The sequence below is a fragment of the Strix aluco genome, chromosome 2 (genome assembly GCF_031877795.1).
Source record: "Strix aluco isolate bStrAlu1 chromosome 2, bStrAlu1.hap1, whole genome shotgun sequence".
Classification (NCBI taxonomy): domain Eukaryota; kingdom Metazoa; phylum Chordata; class Aves; order Strigiformes; family Strigidae; genus Strix; species Strix aluco.
Window position 1 is genome coordinate 35287455 of NC_133932.1, and position 14187 is coordinate 35301641.

At 40.3% G+C, this 14187-nt stretch overlaps 1 protein-coding gene across 1 annotated transcript in view; it reads right to left on the reverse strand.

The window, feature by feature from the left end:
• Positions 1 to 11975, reverse strand: part of RCAN1 (regulator of calcineurin 1) — a 40694-nt gene extending 28719 nt beyond the window's left edge. The window contains exon 1 of the mRNA XM_074814308.1: positions 11656 to 11975. Coding sequence (XP_074670409.1) covers positions 11656 to 11883 — 228 coding nt within the window. The 5' untranslated portion in view covers positions 11884 to 11975. The remainder of the gene's footprint in view (positions 1 to 11655) is intronic.
• Between the last annotated feature and the right edge of the window lie 2212 nt (positions 11976 to 14187).

Here is a 14187-nt window from a genome sequence, read left to right on the forward strand (position 1 = left end):
AGCCACATAATAGCAACACGAGGGCTGAATTACTTCAACTGCTAGTGGCAATATCTTGGCATTAAAAAGACCCAGCAAAATAGACATATGACCATCTGACCTAAACTGAGATGCCTCAGGGTACTTTTGCTGTTGAAACACTACTAGTAAGAAAAAACACTGGCATTTAAAGCTTTTGAGGTACTTAATAGTCCAGCTTTCAGGATGCATTTAATTTCTTTGTTTATATGGCAAAAACACATCTGTTTTGATTGAAGGGGAAAAAAAGGATCAGTATTAGAAAATAACTCCTGAAACCATTACAATTTCCTGAATATTCAAGGCAAGAGTTTTTGTTTGTGAACTTACACTTCAATTAATATTGCTGAAAACCAACGAAGTTTTGCATTTCACTCCACCTTCTGCTTCCCCTGCCCTTCCCATAGATATTTTTGGTTTTCACTATTTTTCAGCAGGGGAGATGAAAACTTCATCATTGCAGTCTAATATTGATAAGAACAGTTTTATTTTGGCAGCTTACTAAGGAAGAAACAAGAGACACAGCTGCATCTCAAGTAGTTAATTAAGGAACAATCTCTCCTGAAATCGTCCCCTGTGAAGAATTACTGGACTTAATCTGCTATGGGCTAGGTTACTAAAGTCCCTTTTAAAGTTTGCTTGGCATACACCAAAGAAAAAAACTTTTAAAATGTGTTCAAAGTCATTATACACCTCTCCGGCACATAACCTGCTCTCCCACCCCTTTCTCGAGATAAAGATATCTGACTCCTGATATGAAGGCTTTATCTAGTCATACCTAACAGGTGGGCTCTAGCATCCTTAAATTATATGCTGTAATGAGGCGTGAACACATGGGCTAACAGCATTTTTAATAGAAGTCACAACGATTTAACCTAGTCTCTGATCTGATTATTCTTTTGGTTATACAACCCCAGGCAAGAGTTATTCATACTTTCCACTGCCTGCAACAGCAGCTGTTTCACTATCACCCTGGAGCCTCAGGAAAATTCAAGCCCTTAATCACTGTTTCCATTAGCCAACTGATCTTTGCTATCAGCTTGATGCGATATAGCCAAAGTGCCAAGCAGTAACTACAGGAAATTTATTTAAAAAAAAAAAAAAATGCATCCTGCAAAGAAGCATCTACATACCTCAGAAGTTGGACAAATACCACTCATGAGTTCCCACTGAGTTCCCGCTCACACAAGCCACGCACATAAGCGTTCTCCACAATACTTCACAAGTATGTATGTTCTGCTTGACACAAGAAAATATCTCTTATTACTTAATATCACATCCTGCAAGATATATGCATGTTAGTTCTCATCTCACGTTTTGTTCTTTTGCCCATACTTAATTTCATCCTCCTCCCTGAACTGGGCAAACCAGTCTGCAACATACATATTCCCACTTTTAGACAAGAAGCAGGACTAAAAGTACCATCAGCTTCCTATAGCAATGGATGTATTAGTACTGCAGCTTCCTAGCAAAGCCACCAGTCCTGAAATATTATCAAAATTCTATAAACAAATATCAGAGATGGGAGTTGTTGTAACACATAATATTATTTACATTTGTTGGATACACCTTCCCTTTCTCATGTTTTCACTAGAAGCTCCCAGATGTGTTTTATTTAACTATATGGATTGTGACAGCTTCTTCACCTACAAAAACTGGAGCGAGGAAAAAAGCAATTTATTATAACAATATAGCTTGCGTCTTCTGGCTGTTCACAGCTCAGTTACCCTGGCTTCCTATCCCTACACAGAGAAAGGAAATAGTATCTCTGAGAAAAAGAGAAGCAATTCTCCATGCCTTTCAGCCAGCTTTTATTTGCAAAGCATCCTGATTTTTAAGAGGCCTTTTCATCCAGACAATCCCTTGTTTACAAAGCAGGCCCAAACCTTCACAGAAGCTTCCAGAATGGTACTCCATCAATGAAAGAAAGTAAAGTGATTTTGTTTTACCCACCTATACAGCATCTAAAAGTCAAAGTCTGACCCTTTTAAAGATACCAAGATTTTTTTTTTAGAGCATGATACAAACACACATATGTATCAACCTATTTATCAAGCAATCCTCATCTCACCATAATCTCAACTCAAAGCCAACATGCAATCCAGCATATTTACAGCTAAAAAACTGGACATATACCTATCACAGCATTAAGCTTTTAAGAGTTTCTATGTGTGCCTCAAGAAAACTCTCTACAGCTTCTCAATAGGGCAACTACAATGTAGCTTCAGGAGAGAAGTGCCAAAAGCACCTTGTTCATCTCCTTGCCAATTGTCTGCCAAATGACTCAAGTTCATTCCATTCGAAAACATCCTTCAGCCAGGCTGAATATAGATAGGAAAAACTAATCGCAATACTTCTGACTCACTCCTTCAGTCTTGTAATAGGGCAGTTTGACCACATTTACCACTCCTAAAACCACTGTTGCAGCACAGAGATACACTATCCAGTCCACGGTGTTCACTGTGTGTGCGTGTGTTGCATTTTCATACCTTTTGTATTTCAGGAACAAGTAGTAACTAAAATCCAACTCATTAGGTTTGCAATGTACTCTCAGTTCAATAGCTAAGAGTGTGTTTACCTTCCAGGAAGTCGGCCAACATGAAAAAAACTCAAAAAAGAAAACATCAAAAAGTAAAGCCAGTTTAAATCCAACTATTAAATTCTGAAGTATCTGAAAATCTGCAAAGCGAAGAGGAAAGTTTATCTTGGACAATGAGGTTATATTTTAATAAATTAACTGCACAAGCTATGAATATTGATAATTCTGCCTTTATGAGTGAGACCAGTAATAAATAATGACTCACATAGTTAACGAAAAGAAGAAAGCCATTCTTGTTATCCCTGGCAGTACAAATGCTTGGAGGAAGAGACAAAAGGTATAAAGCCAGGTACATATAAACTACTCTTTGCCCATCTAAACCTGGCGATAGTACTTCACAAACTCTGAGGATTAAGTTATACCCTAATCACTGTGCTTGACAGATAGTACTCATGAATCAGTCCCACCCCTTTTTTAATATGAGGCTCCTGGATTCCCAAACATTCAAGGGCAATGACTTCCATGGTATAATCATACACTACACACACAAAACTAAATCCCCCCATATTTTAGACCTGTCCCAACTTCAGTTTCACTGAAGACAGCAAATTTTTCAGGTTCACTAATGCATTTCCAACATTCTCATACTGTATGAGGAAAATAAGAGTACAAACATTCCACACAGTGCCTCACTCCCACACCTCCCTTCTCTCATGGAAATGGCTTTATGCTTCAGACTTTTTTGGTAGAATTTGATAGAGCCAAAGGAAGTTTGTTTGCTTGGGGTTTTGGTTTGTTTTTTTTGTTTGTTTGTTTTTTTTGGAAAAAACCCCAAGCCTGAAAATCCGTCAGAAATGCCAGGTTACAATAATCGGTGCTGCATGAATGATCTCTTCAGATTTAAAAAAACAGTCTCCCTTGGGGGGTCGGGGCAGGTTCTGGCTATCTGAATGGAAAAAAACTGTAACTAATTATAAAGTCATTCCTAGTTGCTTTTAGGCCAAAGGTGTCTAGAAACTTCATCACAGACAAAGTGAAGTCCTTATGTTACTGACAAGAGTCTCAGTTGGGTCTATCTCTCAGATACTTCTATAATCGGCTGTATCAAGTCTTAAGTGGGAAAAAAAAAAAAACCCAAACAACTGAAAAACCCACCCACAGTCTGCATGTCATGGTTGTGGGACTTCTGTTTTACCAAGCTGAAGCCTCAGTGAAAACCAGGACTTCTTAATTATCTTACATTTTTTATAAATTAGTACATAGAAAACATTAACTACCTTCACCAACTCTTCTTTTGCATTGTTTTACCTGTCACATTGGTGTCAAACAGGCTTGGATTATTTATCAGAAGATACAGCAACAGTAACAACAAAAATTTCATTTTTCCTCACTAACTTGAGAAGCATCTCCATGAAAAGTCTGAAGTATACAACCATGCTTTGGACCTGGTCATACTTAGAGCAAGAAGAAAAAGCCCAAACCAACTGCAATTAAAACTACCTAACAGCCCAGTTGAGGAAGGTGGCACATCTTTGTCAGAACACCATTAAAAAGCCCAACAAAAACAAAAACACACATCCAGATCTCCAGCATGTTTTCACACATGTAAGAACAAAACCCAAACTACAATGCCATTTCTATTTAATGTACCACATATGACCTTTGTGTAACCATTTTAAAATTATTTTCCTCATTTTTCATTTTCAGTTCTTCTGACATTCAGTTATGACACTAAAAAGCATGTTCTTTACTAATGACCAATATTACTTATAAGTTTATAAACCGCATTGCTTATTAAAACTTGTCCAACTGAATAAGCAACTTCATTAACAAACTGCTGTAGAATTAGTATGACTGGTGTCAAAAAGACTGTCTTTTTATCATTTTAAACCTATTCTGCATAGGACAGCTCAGTCATTGCTGAACTTAACCTTTTATTAATGCTTATGTTATTGAGAGGTGTTTGGGATAAGTTTCAAGTTAGTATCACATCTAACATTCTGTAGTTATTTCCATATTTTTCTTTTTACATGGGTACGTATACACCAGTATTCCCGGAGAAGAAAACTAAACTTGTTCCTAACCAAAGAATATAAGGAAACACACCCCATAGCGTTATAAAGTATATTAGACTTGGTGTGACCAGAGCACAGTGATTTACACCAGACAAAGTTCTTCCAAGTTTCCACTTGATTCTCCAGGAAGATTAAAGCACTTAATCTTGCTGTAGCACAGATCTTGCCTAAGATCTTTTTTCATGACTTTGAGCTAATGATTAGAGCATTGGATCATATGGAAATATTTTTTGTTAATATTGTCATTAATAGCCTAGATTTTGGAGATTTTACAATATTTGTTTTTATTTTTAAGGTATTTTTAAGCCACCCAACAACCATCTTATGCAGCAACACCGAAACTGTCTCTAAACAAAGATAAATTTTGACTGCTCCTTATTCCTATTTTCACCCCATACGTATGACCTATGTTAGCATATTATATAAATATTACATACTTCCATTTTATTTCTACTTATAAAGGTATTTGCATTGTTTGCTCGAAGAATGGAATGATCAGCACACTTTAAGGACTTAACTAGTAGTGGATTTTTGACATAGAAGTAAGTATTTTGTTATTTTCACCTGACCTAGGAGACCTACAGAGGGTCCAAGTGTGATAGAAACCTGAACCTGCTCCCAAACACCTTCTCTTAACAAAACCAATATACTCAAAGCTGTAGCACGAGGGTTCTTATTAGCACCTTATTTTATCAAGGCCTCAACCGGTTATGATGCACTTCTAAATGCCCTGAGCAAAACTAACAGTTACAGAAATTAAAATAATTCTCCCTCCCCTTGTGAAATCAGCTTTTCTACTACAGTGTCATGGTATTATCTGTACTTTCACAAGAAGTATAACATACAGACAATAGTTAAAGGAAGCCACCTAGATCACTATTTAATTCCTCAAAGTCCAAGTATATGAAAAAAGCAGTCAAGCATTGCTTGACCAAAAAATTTTATACTGCACAGTCTTCTTCAAAATCCTTCTACTCCAGCTGAAAATAGAGTATTCAGCTCAAAACTTATTCAAATCACCTTTGTGATTTGAATTTTATTGAATTATTTATTTGAAGTTTATTCAAATCACCTCTCAGCATCCCACATGAGAGCTGGAAAGGAGCAACCAGAAAACCTACTCTGGGCTCACAGGCCAAAAAAGGCTACTCAAGTGAGAAGACTGAAGACACCATCCTTAAACTAAACAGACACATTGAGATCGAATACAACTTTAATATATGGAACAGTATTCATATTTTAATTCCATTTTCTTATTAAGGAATAGGATAGAAAGAATGGACAAAACCCAGCAGGACAGCATCGTAACTAAGCAAACTATGGGCATTAAAATATCTATTGACTTTGAGTCTATAAAGTGTATAGCTTTTGTCTTCAAAGTGAGGAATACTCTAATTTCACTCTCTCTGGATATTTCACCTCTTCATGACCAACTATTGCTTAGGTTTCCACACAGAATGCTTACACAGTATAAAGTGTTAGAGCTCTTCATATTATTCATAAAGTATGTCATCTTTTTTAGACAAAAAATATTTTTTCCAAAGACCCTCAGAAGCTGAGGGGGTTAAGCATCCCCATCCCAACAACTCTCAGGAGCTCGAGTTTGTCCTCAGATGCAGAGATATGAACAAGTTCTGCTTGTGCACTTGGCAGACTGGAAGCATCCCAGGAGCCGTAAAACTGCATTAGCGTCTTATTATGCTCTACTGTAACGTCAAAGATTATTACGTCAGCTGTAGCATTATATTTATATGGCTTCCAGACTTCAAGTCACTCAAAAGTCTGCCTTAACCTGTTAATAGCTGCAGAATAAATCTGTATCATCTGAAAATATAGGAACTAAATACTTCCAGAAGTTTTACTGCAAAAATTTTCATGATGGAATACTTTTAAGTTTCAGGTTTTTTGAAATCACCCTTAATCATTTTACTGTTCCTGTTACCAAAAACAGGTTATTGGGTTATGATTTTGAACAACAGTCTTAACCCTGGGCTTTTTTGGAAAGCAATAGCATAGAAAGAACTATAGATACTGCCACAAAATATTTTCAGAAAAACAGTGGCAGAGAAAGAATGAAAACCTTCAAAATATAAGCAGAAAAGTACAGATGCCATTAGTAATTTTAACATTCCCATTAGGGAATATTTCACCAAAAACAGAGCTGTGGTCACAAAAATATAAACATATAAAAAAAAAAAATCACCTTTTTGAAATTTACTTTTAAAATATTTTTTTTAAAACGTGATCTAAGAGGATTAACCAACTTTAATTAAAAGGATTAATGAGGCATGTGACTGAGACAGGAAGAGATTACCAGAAAACCCAAGTACTATTTTGTAAATACTCCCGAGAAATTTGACAAACTTCCTGTAAAGTACAAGTAATTCTCTAAGTATTTAAAAAACAGAAAATACATTCAACATCTCATGATTATTCCAGTAGGCTGTAAGTCAATTAAAAATTTCTAAAAGCACGGCTCATTTAACAGCAGCTTTATTTTCAGATCAGTTCACAAACAAGTTTTTCCATACTGAAACTACCTAAAGCTAAAGGAAGAGTAGAATTTTAAAGCTATGATAATCATTAACAAGATTCAATACACCTGCCATTGCTCTTTTTTCCCTTGGTTATACTACTGCAGAGATTTCTGACCTTATTTAGACCTTATCTTCAAACACAATTATAGTCCTTTTTTTTTTGAATAAATAATCACAGACACTGTTTCACAGCCAGTTCTACTTTTGCTTGCCACTGGAGGTTATGTGAGGACACAGACTACTGTAGAAGACTGGCTCACTCCTACTTCTAGTGCACTTAAAAGCAATCAAGCTAAGTTTCTTTAAAAATCCAGCCTTCAGTGAAGTTTTCCCTAGTAAGCTCCAGAGAAAAAAACTATTATCATGATTTAACATCCTGTTTTCAAGAGTTATCTATGAATCTAAGTTTTCGTTAATTATGGAAACCTTCTGCTACATTCATTAGTTTGCAGTAACTTGCAAGATTTAGCAGATTAAAGCAATTAAGGTTTTAAAGTAATTTTAGGTACTCAACCCGTTCTAAGCAAAATTAGCTGCATCAAAAATCTTTCATCTCTTAGCCCTAAAAATAAATTCTTTTTTCAGTAGCCCAAAGTTGAATTATTTCTAGATACTCTTTATGTTCTTTTACTCTTCACAAATTAAATGAGTGATACTTGTCTACAATTAAGCTGAAACGGAAACCTGACAGTTAGAACAGACCTAGGTAACCTACTTAGCAAGAGACTACCAGGGCATAAATGAAGTTATTTAGCCCCCCTGTGGCTGTACTCAGAACTTTAAAGTCATCAGTGAAGTATGCCACATCCCTTTAGGATTACAAGATACGAGCAAGTGTATTACCTACTGGACTTGCCATTTCACAGTACAAGTTCTATAAAAAAAAAATGAGTGTCCTCTACTGACATAAAAAGGCTCTTAAAAATTGAATACCAGTTGAGGAGGATGGAAATACGCAAAAGCATAATTGCTGGCTCTGGTAATTAGCTACTGACACTTTTTTTTTTTTAATGGGTTCACAGGAATACAGTTACAATAGATCAAACTCATCTGCATGTTGTATGAAGAAATACTGCTTTTCTCTACAAAAGAATTACAATTCCTCAAACACAGAGTCAACATTAAAACTACCAAAAAGCTGGCAGTTAGAGGTAGAAGACATTTCAGGAAATCAGAACAGAGTTTTTCCAAAGTAATCAGCCAACATGAAGATCAGATAAAGGGTTTTCATTTAAGATGATTTCTTGTACTTCAGTAAAAGCAAAAGAGGATGCAGAACCTATAGGTATTCCTCCAGCTGTGCTTTATTAAAACTTGAGAGTAAGTCTTTAAGTGTTCTCTGGAAGATTTTGGAACCAACATTGAAAAACTAGCCATGAGGTATTTAAGCAAGTCAGATTTTCTTATGAAAATAAAACAGAGAACAAATTGCCATTTACTAGAACTATTACCTTACTTGATAGGATGGTCTATTTTTAAGAGATTGATTGCAAACCCAATAAAACTCGTTCAGATTTCTCAACTGTGACATCAATACCTTAATTTTTTATTTTTTTTTTAAAAAAGAGGAAAAGCAAGAACATACAACCAGCATTTCAAGTACAATTCACCGTTTGGGCAGGGGGAGGGCAAAATAGAAATAGTTGTTGTCGATAGCTGTCTTATCTCACCTTTAATTGGATCAACCCTCCTCAAATAGGGCAATCCAGGATTATTAAGGGGCCTACTGAGGAGAAAAAAACACCAACTATGTAGACAAGGTATTTTAGGAGTGTTACATACACTGAAAAAAGTAGAAAGTTCACAGAACAGAAGAAAACACACTGCACACACCAAAATTCATAGAATATTTATAAAACACTATTTCTGGTGATGTCATATTTTACAATACCTTTACTCACTATTTTATCATCACAGAAACAAAGTTCCACACAACCGTTTGCTACACCGATAAAAGCATGTTTGATTTTTCTTTATGCACTCTATAGTAAATTAAGTGAATTTTCTTAAAGTTAACTCCATAACAAAGCATAGCCTTTTAAATTACTATCTTAGAATAATTTTCAGATGCCAAGTTGTCACTCTACACCAAAACACCTTCTTTTTCTTGGATACCAGAATCAGTAAATGCTAAGGTAGAGCTGGATGCATGCATGGAATACTCTGTAATCTTTTCCCCACTTTTAATATAACCTTGTTCTTTTCATACCATCCAACAGCAGTACGCTGAAGCCACCTTTCACGTATCCAGTCTGAGATCCAGTCTTAATGCCTCATCCCACCTTTTCTCTCTTCTCAGCTGTCTTTGCATTTGGCCAACAGAACACGTTAAAAATTACCCAGCCCATGAATCTGCTGTTTTCCTACACAAGTCATACATTTCCAGCTTTAAAGAGTTAGCTCTTGCCATCTCTACAGCTGCATTAACTGCAGCTAAATTATGTATTTCAATGGCTGAGATTCAGTTAGCAAAAACCTAAGCCGATTTTCCAACTTATTAAAAGTCTGTGAACACCTATCACATTCATAAAACACCAGGTCCCAAGCCCCTCAACTTTTTATTTTGCGTTATTTATAAAACTTTGAGAAGGACTTTTCTTCCCTCTTGGATACACATATCTATTCACGTTCAATGTAATTCTTCTCTTCTTTGACTTAGGAATTTAAATTTTAAAATCAACAGCTATGCTGCAGTAACTGTACATGCTGTCATCCATGGTTAAGATAACACAGTTTATGCTGAGATGATTAGCCTCAAATTAATTTATTATTTTAAGTAATCCGCATTCCTTCCTGCTGCAGCTCTTGGCAAGAAAAAAAAAGTACTTAAACCACTTTTTTATTGTAGTGTTAAGGATGCATAAGACTTTGTCCCGATCTAAATTAAGTGTCTGGAGACAGACATGCTTTGAAATCAAAACAGAAAGAAAAATGATTTTAAGTGTTCAGCTACCCCTTGGCCTTGCATGGGATTATGTGTCTATGTTGTCATCCATCTAACTGCTGTTTCAAAACATGCACTTCAAGGTCACAAGAATCCATCTGAGAAAATACTAGTACTACATGCAACTGATGATACTATGTAGAACTGATTATCCTAAGCATAAGAACTGTTTTCCTAAGCATACTTGGAGTGAACTTGAATTAAAGTCAATAGCATAAATCCCAGTAAAGGTGGTATTCCCATCAATCACACCTGCAGGTGCCCCAAGGGATACAAAAATGTATTGCCATTAAAAGTTACACAACCTTAGAAAGTAACTGGAATACAGTGTAGCTGCATCTCCTATTTCCAGCTCATTTTTAATGCATTATAACTGTTACCAGGGTTGAGATGTTGGACTACTACAACAACAACTCTAAGCTGTTTTTCACAAAGAGACAGCCAATTATTTTAATAGGATTTTAAACCAGTACAATTATTGACTAATTTTTCAAGTCCATTTCATTTCAATCTTTTTAAAAACTAGATATCTCCTTATCGGTCACTAGAAAATAAGAGCCTGACAGCAAAACCAACTATAAAAACCAAGAGAACAGTTAGCTTCACTCGTTCATTAGTTCTTGCCAGGGCTGAGACAAGTTAAAAGAAGGATGAAAAATTAAGATTGATTTGAACTCCTTCATCAAGAAGGCCACAGATAACATGAGAAGCCATTCTCAAATATTTATATTCACTTATTACACCTGTAGTTGCAGTTTACCTCAGACACGTTTAAAGTATTCCTCTGACAGCTACTGTTACCCTTCTCTGCTCTGGAACAACGGCTGGTAATTTTGATTACTTTTTAAACAAAGTGGTCCTCAACTCAGACAAGCGCTGCAGATCCGTGGGAGCTACCCAACATCTCCCTTTGCCTGCAGGCAGGCAGTTTCTGCAGCCACTCGGCCCCCTGCCTGCTAACTGCCTGCCTGCCACCCTCCCGGGTCTCCGAACGCTGCCTTCCGCCTCGCGTCTCACCGAACGCCTTCGGCTGCATCAATGACCCCTGCCTAAACCACAACCGCAACGCTCGGAACAGAGGGGTCGAGGGCAGGTTGTTGGGTTTTTTCTCCCCTTTTGGTCTATGGGTCTACGGGTTCAGGTCAGAGGATCAGTCCCGAGGACGGGGACCCGAGACTTCACACACCGGGCCGGCGGAGGGGCCGGCCCGCCGGGGCAGAGCCACCGCGCCTCCGACCCTCGCTTCGCGTCAGGCGAGCGGGCGGGGAAGCAGAGCCACCGCCTCGGCCCCCCACCTCCTGCGGGAGGGGCTGCCACGGAGACCAAGGCGCCCGCCCTCACACCCACCCTCGCCGCCGGCCCGCAGCGCCCGCCCCCGCCGCAGGCCGCCGCTCCCCACACGAGCGGCCCGAGGTGGCGGCGGACCCGGCGGGCGGGGACCGGCCGAGCCGAGCGGCGGCAGCTCCTCGCCGGCAGAGGGAGCCGGCCCGCGGCCCTGCCCGCGGCCCCCCGGCGCGGGGCGGGCCTGCCCTCCGCGCTCACCCGGCACGGGCCGTCCTGGAAGACGCGCGGGTCCAGGTTGCAGGCGATGGTGGCGGTGGGCAGGTCCCGCAGCGCCACCGCCTCCATCTCGCCGTCAACGAAGCTCCAGTCCGTCTCCGCCTCGGCCGGCAGCAGCAGCAGCGCCTCCTCCTCCTCCTCCACTTCCCCGGGCGGCAGCGGCGGCTCCTCCTGCCCCGCCGGGCCCCTCCCGCCGCCGCCGCTCTCCATGGCCGGGGGCGCGCGGAGCCCCCGCGGGGCGGGGCCCCGGCGGCCGCGGAGGCACCGTCGATCGCCTGGCGCCGGCGGCCGTTTCTCCCCGCTCCTCCCCGTTTCCCCCCCCGCGCCTTGGCGCGCGCACACAAAACTTGCAGCGCCGCCCCCCCCCCCCCCCCCCTTTTTGTTTCCTCAACCCCCGCGCCAGTTCAACCGGCGCCTTCCTGCTCCCCCACACCCCGCGCGCAGGGCGCACGGCGCCGCGTCAGCCAATGGGAAGCCGCCGCCGCCGCAGCAGCAACAGGTGGCCTGCCCGAGCCTGGCGCTGCTTCCGCCATCTTGAGTGAGGGCAGCGGGAGGCTGGCGGGCTGTGAGGGAGCCCGCGGGGGGCGTGGGGCAGCGGCACACGGACGGGAGGTGCGAGCGGCGGTCAGGGCCCGGTGGGGAGGCGGGGTGAGCCAGCAGCTGAGCTTGGACACGCGCCTGGTGAGCGCGGTCGCCCGGTCACGGGTAATCGCTGCCACCCAGGGCCAAGGGGACTGGCCAAGGCCTGCTGCGGTCGCATAGCCGTGTTTTGGTGCAGGAATGGAGCACGGAACGACACGTCTTCATTTAGAAGACAAGGAATATTATGCAACAAGCAGATGAATAAAAAAACCCTTACTCAGACACTTGTAAATCAGCCGAAAGTTGCCGTCGTGTACATCTTAATTCTCTTATCTGCATTAAGGAGAAGCCAACCAGCCCTTGATGTTCTGCAAACAGTTCACTGAACAGGCAAGAAAAAGGAAGCCTAGAAGAGAGGGGAAAAAAAAAAAAAGCCGTAACTTTGGACACTTGCATCGCCTCCTGCTGGCAATTGATGCAGCTAATCTTCACCCTTTATACTTTTTTAAAAAGTAGCCTATTGCTGGGCCAAGACCAAAAGTGTTTTGTCTTTAAAATTTGTGAAAGCTGGCACATAAAAGCCATGCCTATGTCCTTTACTCCTCGCTTTGGATGTGAAGGAGGCGTTTCCTTACAACCTTTCCTTTTTACCTGTTTCAATAAGGCCATAAAGGACAGCTGCACCTTCCCAGGCTACACTCGAGGAGCTGCTTGTGTCAGACATTCTTATGTAGAAGAATAAAGTTTACCTAATGTGCTTAACTGGTTAGTCCAACCTAACTGACCTAGACAAACACTTCTCTTACATATGTATACTTAGCATCACCTTCCCGGGGCAGGCCCAAAAGTGAGCTTTGGAGGTCACGTTTTTTTTAAAAAGTTATTGTGACATTCACACATCTACCTCAAATGTCCTATACTAGTACAAGGGTAATGAAGAATAGTAAATGGCAGTGAGGAGTGAGAGGATGCTGGACAGTGGTTGGCAGAGTACTAACCTAATATTCTACCCCTGCAGGACTGCATAAGAAAGAATGAGGTCTGAAAAGTGGAAAAAAACATAAGTCAGAAACCTGTTTTCTCACCTGAGACCTGTTCAATGTCAAAAACATGGCTGCTAGCAAAATGTACTTGAGTTCCTGTAAAGAACGAGAACTGGTGGCAAAATATGGGTGTTCCTTCTTATCATGAGAAAGCTTCTGAGGGGTTAATCCTATTCTCCTTTCCAGTTACAAGAAACTTCTCAAAGACATGAATGAAGAGACAGTTGTAATTTATAACATAGTTCAGAGTCCCAGGGCTTGCTTAGAAAGCATAGTGATCTTGTCATCAGGTGTCATCTATCCAGAGACTGGAAAAAAATTTTCATTTCATAATATCTGGTGTTCCAGATCACGGGTTTTTACCTGTATTTTTGTAGCTAACACGTGTTAGTGTGCACTTGGAAAACTACTGTGCCAAATATGGGAGTGTATTTTGTAACCAGACTATAAACATACTGATACAGGCTATGACAGGTCACTTCTGATACAGCAAATATTTTCAATGGTGTTCAAAGTAAAATACTCTTATAGATATTTTCTTCCAAAATACAGCAACATGAAAATCTAAACTAGGCGAAAACCTAATTTTGACAGTTGTGAACGCTGTACTGCCTACTAATCTGCACTGTGCAAAGTTTACAGCTGAGGCAGCAGCCCTGCTCCTTGAGATACCACTGTTACCTTATCTTAGGTTAGCACTGCTGACCTTTTTTTCCAACAGATTAAAGACTTTAAACTGATGAATTACTGGTCTTAGTCAATTTTAATGAGATCTTGCAGGCTACAACAAGAAGGAGGAAAATACCACATGAAGAGATAATAGTTTTCCTTCTCCCTCCTCTTCTGTTAGAAGTTTTTTCAGACTCTCTAATCTGATTTGAAGCATTTA